Below are 14,122 nucleotides of genomic sequence, written 5' to 3'. Positions count from 1 at the left end.
AAACTTGGTTGAAAATGTATTCTACTTATCTGCCTCTGAACTCGCTGGGCCAGTTGACCTCATAAATATCAATGCTTCAACACTGTTCCGCTACAGACATGAAAGACAAGTTTTACAAGGAGCTTGACACTGCTTTCAGCAAAATCTGTAAGTCAGAACATCTTTAGCTAATGGGGGATTTCAGTGCAAGGGGGCATGGACCATGAGTCATGAGCCTCCTGTCTCAGATATCACGGCCAATGAAGGATAAATGAAAATGGACAGAGACTACTTGTGCTTTGTTTCTACCATAAGCTTTGTGTAACTACAAATACCACTTTCTTTCAGAACAAGCCATGCTATAAGGTGTCTGGAGATTTCCAAGAACAGGCATTGGTACCAGCTGGACCTTGACATAGCTTCCTGACAAGAGACAAGCTCACTGAGAGTGGATCACTGAAAGAAAAATGTCATACCTTCATCTGGCAGGGAAAGAGCTCAGAGGAAACTCGTGAGCCGGGTGTAAACTTTGCCGGACGCGACTCTCTTAACAGCATTCTCAACACGAGCAGCCACCCCAGCGCTAACTGTGATACAAATCACTCCCTGGTATGCCCCACAGTTAGGATGCAACCCTTGAAGCTTTTTCATGCAAAGCAGAATGGCCTTCCTTGTATCAACATCAGCCATACTGCCTACCCAGACGTGAACCAACAGTCCCACACCTTGATTGAACGGGCACTTTCTGGTCTTTCCACAAAGAGTGCAGAAACAAAGTCAAACATATTTCCAGACACCACCTACAGTGCCACACTCTCAAAGTCTGCGAAGCAAGAGCAGAAAGCACTTGACTGATTTGTGGTAAACATCACTTTAATGTAATCTGTCATTGAAGCCAAGTGATCTGCTGTCATTAATTACATGAGCGATCTGGGAGAGAAGACTTTGAATGCGCTAAGAGTTGCATGAAGTAAAGTCCAGCAGCCTGCTAGACGCTGTGCCAATGGCTACTGGTTACAACTCTGCCAGAATATCCAGATGTCCTTTGACATGGAATGCCAGGGACACATGATGGGAACAAAACAGCAATAGGTCCATTAGCAAAGACAAGGGCTCCATTGAAAACAAAGGCAGGGAGATCATCACCAACTGCAATAAACAATTGGAGGGATGGGTGGAACGCTACCTTGTTATGTTCTAGGGAGAACACGATCACCATGAAAGCTCTGGACACCATAGTAAGCCTGCCTATCATGGAAGAGTTAGAACCCACAGTGGTGAAGCTTAGCAAAGCAACTTACTCACCTGCCATGACAAAGCTCCAGGTGCTGATGCCTTACCGGCTGAACTCATCAAGCATGGGAAACCGGCGTTCCTGCCTCATCTGCATGAACTTTTTTGTCTCTGCTGGAGGGAGGGGGCTGTCTCCCAGGTTATGTGTGTTGCAAAGATTGTGACCCTGTACAAGAACAAGGGGCACCACAGCGATCACAACAACTATCGGATGATGGCCGTTAACCCAAAGACCTTATGTGCAGTGAGCTGGCCACCGGGTCACAACTTGCTGGATATCTATACCACTGATGCAAGAACACCTCCAAGCAAGATATGAAGGTGACGGACATTGACGCAAACAACTGGGAGATAGTCGCTGATGGCTGTGGCTGACTTTTGGGAGCAGCATTGGAAGAGGCAAGGAGAAATGGAAAGTTCAGCTGGCCGAGAAGAAGGCTCAGAGAAAACAGGGGCCCATGAATCCTGCACCTCCTCAGCCCATTGTCTTCAGCTGCAGCAAATGCAGCAAAGATTTTCATGCCAGAGTGGGGCTCCTGAGCCACACCAGGCAATGTTTAATGCAGAATTGACCACCACTGGGCAAACCATCGTCTCACAAGATGGAAGACTGCCAAGATACTAATTTTTGAGAATAATTGAAAACTATCATCTTACAATTAATGATATTTGCTGTTGACTATTATAAATTATTATTATTTGTTGGGCTTGAATTCCAAATCAAAGAGTGGAATATATGGAGACACAATGTCAGGGTGTAGTGGTGCTAATTGGGAGGATGAAAGTTTATTCTCTGCCAGCATCGGAGAATGACGGATTGGTATTCCAGTGTGGGAAGATGCTGGTTTGGTATTCCCCAGAGCAAGAGAATACTGGTTTGGTATTTCCAAACTGGAAGAATACTGGTTTGATATTTCCAGAGTGGAAGAATACTGGCTTGGTATTTTCAAACTGGAAGAATATTGGTTTGATATTTCCAGAGTGGGAGAGTACTGGCTTGATATTCCTAGAGTGGGGTCTTGTGTTGCAGTGGTGGAATCCCTATCTTTGGGTCGGAAGCTCTGGGTTCAAATCCCACTCCAGGGCTTGATGTCACAGAAAATGTGTTCACAATGTGGCGGAACAGGTTGGATATCAGCCTGTACATCCTTCCAATTTGCCTGAAGGCAGGCGATAAAAGTGGGAGAGTTTTCTTGTCAACCATAAAGCAAGCCACTGCAATACTTTGACAAGCATAATCATGGACCAATCCAATGGAAGTCCATGATCGCCAGTGCCTTCTTTGGGCATGGTACCTGAAGGGGGAGGAGGGAGAATACCGGTTTGATATTCCCATTGCAGAGGGATGCTGGCTTGTATTTCTAGAGTGGAGGAATACTTGTTTGTATTCCCCTTGTTGGAGAATGCAGGTTTGGTATTCCCAGAGTGGGAGAATACTGGTTTGATATTCCCATTGTAGGGGAATGCTAGTTTTTATTTCCCTATTTCTGTTTCAGATGTGAGCTATACTGAAATAAAAACAGAAAATACCTGCAGGTCTGGCAGCATATGTGGAGAGAGAAACAGTGTTAATGTTTTGATTCCAATTTTACTCTTCTTTGGAACTATAGTGACTCAGGAGCAATATTTCAAATATTCCTCTGATCTTCACTAGTGCACATTGCCACGTGATAAATGGATAGCTGGGCACCCTGGTCTGATTTGTTTTAGTGACTAGGGGAGAAAATTAATTAATTCCCATTTTCAGGCAGCAGTAGGAAATTTATCTTGCATTATTCTGGAGTAGAAGCTTAAAGTTCCCTGAAAATAAAATGGAAACAAATGTAAGATGACAAGCAGCTGGTGGCTGTGGGGTTGGTTAGTGATGAAAAAAATTACTGTACTTGTTTCCATGACAGCTCCAACAGGACAAGTCTCAGTGCCATAAGGTTGATGCTGCCAATGGCACAGGTTTCTATTTTATACCCAATAACAGAGCCTCCATTTTTCTGTGAGCAAACAAGCAATGACTGCAAACACATTATTGTTTTGCAAAAACTCAGAGGTGGAAATTCCATGCATGTGAAGGTTCCCTTGTCAGTAGTAGTGAGGGATGGGCCAAAACTGAAAACCAGAATCGGTTTGCAAGCCTTGTGATTGTTGCTGAAATCATGAAAAATCAGTATCTCCTCGCTTTGCAATCTTCAAAGTGGTGGAGTTTTCTTTGCTTATTGCTCCAATAGGAGAATTGGTACAACTGTCTTCTACACCAAGAGCAAGTAAATCAATCACGTGTTTGCACCATTCTCAGGGTGGAATTGGTGTGCAGTTCTCTGTGTCATTTTAGATGGTCATTTTTGCCACAGCCATTGGTGTTTTTTTTTTGTGTATCAGATTTACAGAGTCTGGTTGTCAGCCACCAACTACATTATTATTGATTAAAAATTTATCTTTATTCATGCATGGGATGTGGTTATCATGGATGTGTCAGCATTTATTGTCCATCCCTAAATGCCCTTAAAACAACTGAGTGGCTTGCCCAGCCATTTCAGAGGGCAGTTAAGGATCAACCACATTGCTGTGGGTCTGGAGTCTCATATAGGCCAGATTAGGTAAGAATGGCAGATTTTCTTCCTTAAATGGCATTCATGGACCAGATTGGTTTTTATTTTATGACAATCCAGTAGTTTCCTGGTCATCATCACTCATAAATCTTTTGGAATAAACAGTTTGTCTTTGCACTTTACCCCCTTCAGTACAGTATTGTCGCAGTTTAAGAGATATTTAGGCTGGGGGCAGTAGAGGTCTTTCAGCACCATTCAATGAATCTCCCCAGTTGATCTCCCCAGTGATGAGTGTGCTTTTTCATCCACCGTTAATAAACATGTCAACATACCATTTATCTTGCAGTTTGTGGATTGCTGCATAACCTCACCCCACACTTCAAGGCAGTCCATTGTACGTGAAGTGTTTTGAAAGTGCTTCCTTACTGCCTTTGGAGAGGTTTCTCAATGCCTGTGTCTCATGATTAAAGGGTAATCTAACTGAGGTGGTTAAGGTGTTGGGCGAGTTCAGAACAAGGGGTGCTTAACCTTAAAATTAGAGCTAGGTTGTTCAGAAGCTGATGTCAGGAAGAACTTCTTCGTGCAAGGAGTAGTGAAAACCTAGAATGCAGCCCCCCCAAAAAAACTGTTGAGACTAAGGCCCAGGACTTCTGATATCTGGATGGTTGTACCCAAGAGGTACCCCACAAGATGCGTTGGGGGACTCCTCAAGAGGTCCCGACACTACACGGGAATTGCCTGCTTCCGCATCCAATGGGCAGTTACCCTGCATCTGGAACCCTCTGAAACTCCAATTTAAGTTGGAAACGTTGGATGGTTCCGACTCATTTAGCAGAATAGTTACGTCGGAATAGTTAGAAGGATTAAAATCAGTTCTAACTCTTGGATAACTATACTACTGACCCCTGACCCCTATTGGGCCCTCTGAATACCTGCCCTGACCACCTGACTATCCATCCCGAACTCCCAACTACCCCCTGACCCCATGACTACACACACTATCCCCTTACCAACTTAGTTGCCACCCTACCCCCTCGCCCACTTAGTTGCCACCCTAACCCCTCACCCGCTTACCTTACACACTCATCATCTCTCCCTAGCTTCTCAACATGGCTTTGGGATGTGTAAACCTATTGGGATATGGCAGCTAGTGCCATAAAAGGTGGGTGGCTTGGCTCCTCCTGACACTCCTACACTATGAGGAAGGACTCTGAGAATAGGTACACTCCACGTTTCTGAGGAGGCCCAGTTTAGAAGTCCGAGCGAGAAATGTGGAGCTCCCGGTGCAAGTTAAGTAAACAGGAGTGGAGTGACGATCTGATGATGATTGCCACTCCTCAGAAGATTCCTTTCTAAGTCTATTCAGAATTACTGAGATGGGAATATTGCCATTGTTTATGTCAGCCTGAGGGCAAATGTGCTTAGATTTAACATCTCAGTCTAAAGACAGCATCTCCAACAGTGCAGCACTCCAGCATCAGATGGATTATGTGATTAAGTCACTTGAGTGGGACCTGAGCCCGCTAACTTTTGACTTAAAGACAAGAGTGCTACCAGTTGAGCCATGGTTGACATGATCTGCTGTCAATGCTGCAGTAGATTGGGGCAATGTATCTGTGTCATGCATACCACAGGGATAGATGTGGCAAATTGTGAACAACCTTACCTAGGCACATTATTTCACTCCCAGCAAATTTCTGCTGCTGTGATGAATGGACAAGAGAGTCAGCATTCACGTGCTCTGCTACTTGCTGCCATGCATGATTGGTCTTATTAGCTGTGATTACCTGCGTCCCTCCTTTAGATGTTTTAACAGTGTCTCAGCTCCATAGTCCCAGCAGCAACAGTCAGGCAAAAAAGCAGCCAACTGTGAAAGCAATATCCCCTGGCCACATGATCCCTAGTATAGTGTAAAGGGCACAGGGAACGCACCATTATTTTAATAATGCACTCTCCCTCCCCCCTCATGCATTGAATATTGTGCAATCAGCTTCACATTTCCTTGAATAAGTGCTTGCTGTAATTCCCCCTGCAGAATAAGTTGCCGATATATATGGCAATGTTGATTCACTGCAAGTACTCAAAAGGAACTGGACAAGTTCTTGCAAATGTAAGATATCTGAAGTTACAAGCGAGTTTGTGCAATAGTGATACCGGGCATTATGGTCTCTTAGTGTTTGCTTGACTGCCAGCGAAGGCTGAAGAGGAATTTCCCTGAGATTATATTTCATGCATTGGACAGAGATATTTTCTTTCCTTCTTTTGCCTCTCCTTTCTGCCGGTACTGTAAGTGAAGAACTAAGGCTGGGATTTTCCGGCCTTGTCATGGTGGGACCCGCCACAGGAGATTAGGCAGCCCAGCCAAAAGTCCATTGACTTCAGATTCCACCATCTTGGCATGAATGGCAGAAATCAGGGCTGGCAGCAAGAACACTGGCAGAATGGCAGGGGTGAGAAGATGAATGTTGTCATCCTGAGAGAGGGGACCAGATGACCCTGGCAGTGGGTGGGGCCAGAAAATCCCACCATAATTCACATGCGTAACCTCAACCTCAATTCCCCAGTCACCAACAGCCCCACACTCCTTACCTTCCTTCCCCTCTTAGCCACAGCACAAAAATAAAACCCAACAGTAACTAAACATTTCAAGCCAAATTTAGAAATTAAATTCTGCCATATTTCATACAAAAATAAACCATTCCATTAGTGCCTGTCTTTTGTGTTCCTTTGCCTGGCTTGGTGCTCCTACACTGTGCTACCCAGTGGTTGCAACAAAGCTGGTGGAAGGCTGCTGATTTTCAATGGGGGATACAGTACTGCAGATGGACTCAGAGCATGCCCTTGGGTAACTCTGGGCCTTGAAGGCCCGACTTCAGATTCCACCATCTTGGCATGAATGGCAGAAATCAGGGCTGGCAGCAAGAACACTGGCAGAATGGCAGGGGTGAGAAGATGAATGTTGTCATCCTGAGAGAGGGCAGCAGGTTCATGGTTCATGGAGGCATTGCCACTCCCTCAGCAACCCTTGTAATCTATTGGAGGACCAATTGCTGGATTTCTGTGAGTGCCCGCGGGCAATATCAAGGACCATTGAAGACAGATTAGCATGGAAGACATCTTTGAGCGTTGGTATCCAGAACCATAATGGCAGCATTCTGAACTTCCACTGCAACGCCCAGACATTGTGTGACTGCTGCTTGTGCTACGTTAGAAGCTGAAACATTGGCCATGTGATGCTGCTTTATGGTTGGTGCCACAAGTGTTGGAGTTGGCCACTACTTTCATACTGGAAAGGATAGGCCCCAAGCTCTGCGCAAAGCCCTGTGCCATGCTCTTTGAAATTGACTGCAAGCTTTCTGGTAGGCTTGCCAATGTCCCAAGCATTTCAAAGTGCATTTCCATCAGTCTTTTTCTGTAGCCTGGCCCATCAAAGTGCTCATCTGAGCCCACTGCAGCATTACCTATTTGGGACTTTGCACTCTGGCAAGCAGCCCTCTAGGCTGGCTGGAATACACTGGTACCTGGTGTCTCACTATCTGCAAAGACCACCTCTTTGCAATCATCTAAATTACATGACATGTCATTGTAGAACTAATGGTTGCAAGTGTGAAATTGATTGACAGTGCATCTTCAACAGCACTACCTTCCTAATCTTTCACTGGGAAGATTGTCATTCTTGGCCGTCTGAAATGAAAAAAGGACAAGGGTTAGGTTGTGGTGAAGGCAAAAGAGGAAGTAATAAGCACATGCTTACACCATCTGTAGTTTGGAAAGCAAAAGAGATTGTGGGATTCGAGAAGGAGGATTAGGCATGAGGATACTGTCATGTTCTATGGTCTCAGCTCCACCAGTGGCCACAGCCTGAGCACTGCCCTTTTCATAATGGCCAAGCATAGATGCATAGCTCTCTGCGCCAGCTGGTTCCTGCTGACTATGGTTGTGCGCCACCTTCTACAGGAGAGAGGGAAATGTGTCAGTGAGCGTCGTTTAATATGTTTAGCCGACATGACTGTTATGACCAGCTGGCAGTCTGCGCAAGACATGAGATGAGCACAGCCCAGGAATTAAATCTGTGTCCATGTGGTGTAGCTACTGAGCCATAGGGTTGTTTGGGGGAGGGGGTGCAGGGAGGGGGAGAAAAAAATAGTGCTTTTATAGTGCCTTTCACTATATCCAGGTGTCCTAAAGTGCTTTACAACCGATGAAATACTTGGAAGCGTAGTCACTGTTATTATGTAGGAAACATGGTGGCCAATTTGTGCACAGCAAGCTTCCACAAACAGTTTGATACTGACCTAATGATACATTTTGGGTGATGATGGTTGAGGGATAATTATTGACCCGGTCACTGGGGAGAAAGTCCCTCTGATTTTTAGAATAATACCCTAGGATTTTATATGTTCATCTGAGAGGGCAGGCAGGCCCTTGGTTTAACATCTAATATGAAGAATGCCACCTCTGATGGTAAAGCATTCTCTCATTATTGCACTGGGAAGATCAGTTTAGATTTTGTATTTTACATTCTCAAGAACTCCAACTCAAGCCCTTCTGACTCTGAGGCTACCAAATGAACCAAGGTTGACACCATTCATGTTGGAGGATGGGAATGTTGAGAAAGGAAGAGATGGGACATATTCTGTACTGTTGTAGTGAATGCGTCTTTTAAAGTCTGTTGAGGTTTTTCTGTATCTTGTTCAATACAGGTGATCCAGCAAGCTTTGCACCGACAGCCCAGTACCGCAGCCCAGTATCTGCAGCAGATGTATGCAGCACAGCAGCAGCACCTAATGCTGCAGACCGCAGCTCTCCAACAGCAGCACCTGAGCAGCACACAGCTGCAGAGCCTGGCAGCTGTCCAACAGGTGAGATGTCGTGGATCAACAGTCAAGGGACAATATCCTAGGAAGAATTAGATTGGTGGAGAAGGACGAAAATAAAACTTTATTCTGGGCAGAAATGGTCTGAAGTTTTGGACAGTCAACCAAGTCAGAGGTTTTGCCTCTTGCACCAACCTTTCACTTCAATTCCCTTATTTAGTCAGATATGTGCTTTCAATTGTTTTGGCAAGGTCCACGTGAATTATAATTGCTCAGGCTGATCTGCATAGTGACACTGTAAATTCTAAAATAATGGGGGCCTGCATAATACTGTAAAATTGTGAGATTAATTCAGATGTCCTTTGTGCACCTATCCTGATTAAAGTCAACAGAAATGGAGATCAGAAAGAACATATAATGGATATCTGCATTGATACCGCCTGTTTTAAACTGTCGGCCAAAGTCAGAAAGACCTTCGATGTGTTTGTGGTTTAGCTCGAAATTGTGATCAGGAGAATTCATAGAAATCATAAAACCATAGAAATTTACAGCATGGAAGGAGGCCATTTGGCCCAACATGTCTGTGATGGCCAACAACTAGTCATCCAGCCTAATCCCACTTTCCACTTCTTGGTCCGTAGTCTTGTCACTTATGGCACTTCAAATGCATGCCCAAGTACTTTTTAAACGCTTCACAAAAATATTTATAATGTTGTTACACATTACTATGAGATGAATTCTTAGTGCCTGATTTTAACTCTTGTACGTGGGTGGGCTCTGAATGGGTTAATGCTGGGCCCTAATTAGTCTCTGGAGCTGGGAGCTAGATACTCCCTGAACTGAGTAACTGTGTTGGCTTGGTGCACAGTTGACTAGCTTCATCCTCCATCAGTAGCCCCTCCCTCTTATAACTTAGAAAATGTATAACAGATTGACAGGTGTGACCCTGTCAGTCTTTTTTCTTCGGCATTTGATTGGCTGAAAGCTCAATTTCAGCTCTTAGTCAATCCACTGACGACTCATTTCCAAAATTAAATGCAAAGTAGGATGAAGGAGATAGAGGAAATAAAGACAAGTTAAAGGGGCAAACAAGAAAATAAAATTTAAATAGAATGGAAGCGTCCTTTTCAGCTGCTGCCAGTACCTGCATGCCTCAGGCCTTAATTGCATCACTCTGTGCCACCTCAGGCTATGTGAGGAATCTCTGCATGCTGCTTCGCCTTGAGTTGAGCTTTCTGCCACAAACCTGCTGCATTTTTTTTCCATTTGCGCTCTCTCTCTCCCCCTCTCTCTCTCTTCCCCATTGCCATCAGAGTTATAGTCTGTGCTTTTACCACTTCGATGCTTGACTGAGTATCTCACTGGATGCCTAACAACTCAGTGAAAGGCATGGGGCATGTTACCTGTGCAAAGATTCAGGCTGCCACCACGATACTCCTGCCCACTCTAAACACTATCAACTCCCCTTAAATTCCTTCACTACCTTGCCTCAATGTAGCTTAGAGGTCTCTTCCTGCCTTTTACACGCACTGTATGCTCCCCTACACACTCTGCTTCATCCGTGGAGAAATTCAACAACTTCCCCTCCTGTTCCTGAGATTGCTTTGCCATATCACTGTACTTTCAAAGTCCTCCCCGCAACCCTTCTCTTTAATGAGCCTTCAGATTCCCCCTCACCCTTCCTGCATATTTTTCCCTCCAGGCTGTTCAGGAAGCACTTTCTCACACAATAGGCAGTAGAAATTTGGAACAAAAACAGAATTACCTGGAAAAACTCAGCAGGTCTGGCAGCATCGGCGGAGAAGAAAAGAGTTGACGTTTCGAGTCCTCATGACCCTTCGACAGAACTTGAGTTCGAGTCCAAGAAAGAGTTGAAATATAAGCTGGTTTAAGGTGTGTGTGTGTGGGGGGTGGAGAGATAGAGAGAGAGAGAGGTGGGGGGGGGGGCGGGGTGTGGTTGTAGGGACAAACAAGCAGTGATAGAAGCAGATCATCAAAAGATGTCAACGACAATAGTACAATAGAATACATAGGTGTTAAAGTTAAAGTTGGTGATATTATCTAAACGAATGTGCTAATTAAGAATGGATGGTAGGGCACTCAAGGTATAGCTCTAGTCGGGGGGGGCGGTTTATATAATGGAAATAGGTGGGAAAAGGAAAATCTTTATAATTTATTGGAAAAAAAAGGAAGGGGGAAACAGAAAGGGGGTGGGGATGGGGGAGGGAGCTCACGACCTAAAGTTGTTGAATTCAATATTCAGTCCGGAAGGCTGTAAAGTCCCTAGTCGGAAGATGAGGTGTTGTTCCTCCAGTTTACGTTGGGCTTCACTGGAACAATGCAGCAAGGCAAGGACAGACATGTGGGCAAGAGAGCAGGGTGGAGTGTTAAAATGGCAAGCGACAGGGAGGTTTGGGTCATTCTTGCGGACAGACCGCAGGTGTTCTGCAAAGCGGTTGCCCAGTTTACGTTTGGTCTCTCCAATGTAGAGGAGACCACATTGGGAGCAACGAATGCAGTAGACTAAGTTGGGGGAAATGCAAGTGAAATGCTGCTTCACTTGAAAGGAGTGTTTGGGCCCTTGGACGGTGAGGAGAGAGGAAGTGAAGGGGCAGGTGTTGCATCTTTTGCGTGGGCATGGGGTGGTGCCATAGGAGGGGGTTGAGGAGTAGGGGGTGATGGAGGAGTGGACCAGGGTGTCCTGGAGGGAGCGATCCCTACGGAATGCCGATAAGGGGGGTGAAGGGAAGATGTGTTTGGTGGTGGCATCATGCTGGAGTTGGCGGAAATGGCGGAGGATGATCCTTTGAATGCGGAGGCTGGTGGGGTGATAAGTGAGGACAAGGGGGACCCTATCATGTTTCTGGGAGGGAGGAGAAGGCGTGAGGGCGGATGCGCGGGAGATGGGCCGGACACGGTTGAGGGCCCTGTCAACGACCGTGGGTGGAAAACCTCGGTTAAGGAAGAAGGAGGACATTTCAGAGGAAATGTTTTTGAATGTAGCATCATCGGAACAAATGCGACGGAGGCGAAGGAACTGAGAGAATGGGATGGGGTCCTTACAGGAAGCGGGTTGTGAGGAGCTGTAGTCGAGATAGCTGTGGGAGTCGGTAGGTTTGTAATGGATATTGGTGGACAGTCTATCACCAGAGATTGAGACAGAGAGGTCAAGGAAGGGAAGGAAAGTGTCAGAGATAGACCACGTGAAAATGATGGAGGGGTGGAGATTGGAAGCAAAATTAATAAATTTTTCCCAAGTCCCGACGAGAGCATGAAGCGGCACCGAAGTAATCATCGATGTACCGGAGAATGAGTTGTGGAAGGGGGCCGGAGTAGGACTGCAACAAGGAATGTTCCACAAAGCCCATAAAGAGACAGGCATAGCTGGGGCTATGTAGAAATTTGGAACTCTGTTCCCTACATTTTGGTCGATTGTCACTCTCGAGGCTGAGAATTTGTTGGGATACGGCATCAAGAGTTATACAACAAAGGTGTATAAATGAAATTGAGGTGCAGATCTAATATATATGGTGGAATAGGTACAATAGGCTGAATTGCCACCTCTACTTCCTAAAGTTCTTAAAACAGTTAGCCCCAGGGATTTGGGGGAATCCCATGGCTTCACTGGCAAGCTGAGAGTTGAAGCCAACATTTTGACAGATGGAAGCAGAATTGGCAGAAATTTGTTGAGACTCATGCATGTTCGTTGTTGCTTGCCTTTAGTATAAGCAGATCCTTGTTTCATTCAGCTTTGCTAAATGGGACATCATCAGGCCAGCTACATTAATATGGCAATATGAGAGCTATTAAATTTTGCTACACCTTGCTGGTGATATTTATATTCGAGTTGAATTTGGGGAAGGGATCAACTAAGTGGGGTGAGTTATGAATAGCTAGGGCCCCCGAGCCAGGTGCCCCATCTCCAGTCTTGGCCGCTGGGTTCTTTTCATGCACTGTGCAATTCTCTGATTATTCTTCATACTCCATTTTCAGGCAGGTGGGCGTCAGTCTTCTTCACCTACAGGGAGCATCAGCCAGCAATCAAGTGTATCACAGACCTCAGTGAGTCACCAGTAACCCTCTTGATATCTTAGTGCTATTACTAATGCAGTTTTTAACCAATCTTCTTGAACTCACCTTTACAGAGCAAGCAGCTGGACAAAGGCAGTGCCAGATGTGACTGGATTCCTATGAAATGTCTGTGGCTGTGATTTTACAAGAGGTGTCAATACCTGTTTTATTTTCTCAGTGGTTAGATGCAGCCATTAGAATTGCAAATGATTTAAAGGGGCCACCCCAAGATCCGGTTCTCCCATTGGGGAATGGATCAGGGAAAATTGCTGCTTCCCACAAAACACTCCTTGCAAACTCAGATTCCCTCTGGAGGCGCAGGATCGTGAATTCACCTCTTACAAGTTACGTACTCATATGGCACGGCAGTTTCTGGGCTCGGGTTAAATGCAGAAAAATTTGGTCAGACTGTTGTTCTTTAACTGAGCAACTTTCCTTTTGAACTGCACCAAGCACATGTTTCCCAGACATTCTGTTTTAGTGTCCCTCCACAAATAAACTTCCCCCTTCCTGAGTTTACAGGGAGGTCACACTGATTTCTTATTTTCATTTTTCTTACTCTTATTTTCTCCTTTTTCTTTTTACAGGAGATTCATTTTAATGCTATTACTCAATTGTTTTGAATGATTTACCTTTACCCTCTCTCTGCTTACTAGGAGCTATGGAGGCCTTGCATACCCAGCCAAGGGTGGCAGGGAGATGCCCTTTGCCCAGGGCTGGTACTGCTCTGCAACTTAAGAAATGTGAGACTGACCTGGGTTAATTTGCTCTGATTTTACCCATGCCTCTGATTATATTGTTGTCATTCAGCCCAGCTGAGATTAGGTACTCACAGTACAGGGATTTGCAGGGTGTGCCCAGCAGAGTTCTGTTGAAGGAATACAGTCTCTGGCAGAGCAATTGGGTTAGAACTTTAATTTGCTTCAGTTTATATTGATGCTGCTTTAGTTTGGATTCTGGCAGACATGTGAGCTGATTCCTGCTGCTCACACCACTTGATCCAATTCCTTCTTCCTGGCATTGAACTTGTTTCCCTATGGTACTATAGTGACTAATGCTTCATAAGCTGTAAGGTGCTCTGGGATATCCTGAGGCTGTGAAAGTTATTAATTGTATACAAGTCTTTCTTTGTAGACTCAAAATATTTAGGTTTGCGATTTTCTTTGTCGGGGTTACAAACAATGGTGGTGAAGACCCTCCGGTCTATCCAGCATGTCCCTCACAAACTGTGATGCCTTTATGTCACAATCAATAGAGCCAGATACTGTGGCCAGGATTTTTCGGCCCTGCCATGGCGAGATCCGGCACTGGGGATGCTGCGGGCCAGCCAAAGGTCCATTGACTTTTGGCAGGACCGATAGATCCTGGTGGTGGGCAGGGCTAGAAAATCCCAGCTTATGATGGCCTATGAGTGCCGAG

General features: G+C 45.3%; 1 protein-coding gene across 9 annotated transcripts in view; it reads left to right on the top strand.

Moving 5' to 3' along the window:
- The window catches only part of phc3 (polyhomeotic homolog 3 (Drosophila)), a 199,644-nt gene that overhangs the window by 105,981 nt on the left and 79,541 nt on the right, over positions 1-14,122 (top strand). For 8 of the 9 annotated variants that reach the window (XM_041208147.1, XM_041208163.1, XM_041208201.1 and 5 more), the window contains 2 exons: positions 8,519-8,677; positions 12,626-12,694. In XM_041208147.1, coding sequence (XP_041064081.1) covers positions 8,519-8,677; positions 12,626-12,694 — 228 coding nt within the window. The remainder of the gene's footprint in view (positions 1-8,518; positions 8,678-12,625; positions 12,695-14,122) is intronic. The other variant, XM_041208172.1, reaches the window with a different exon arrangement.

The sequence above is a fragment of the Carcharodon carcharias genome, chromosome 2 (genome assembly GCF_017639515.1).
Source record: "Carcharodon carcharias isolate sCarCar2 chromosome 2, sCarCar2.pri, whole genome shotgun sequence".
Classification (NCBI taxonomy): Eukaryota; Metazoa; Chordata; class Chondrichthyes; order Lamniformes; family Lamnidae; genus Carcharodon; species Carcharodon carcharias.
This window is presented reverse-complemented; position numbering and strand designations above follow the sequence as displayed.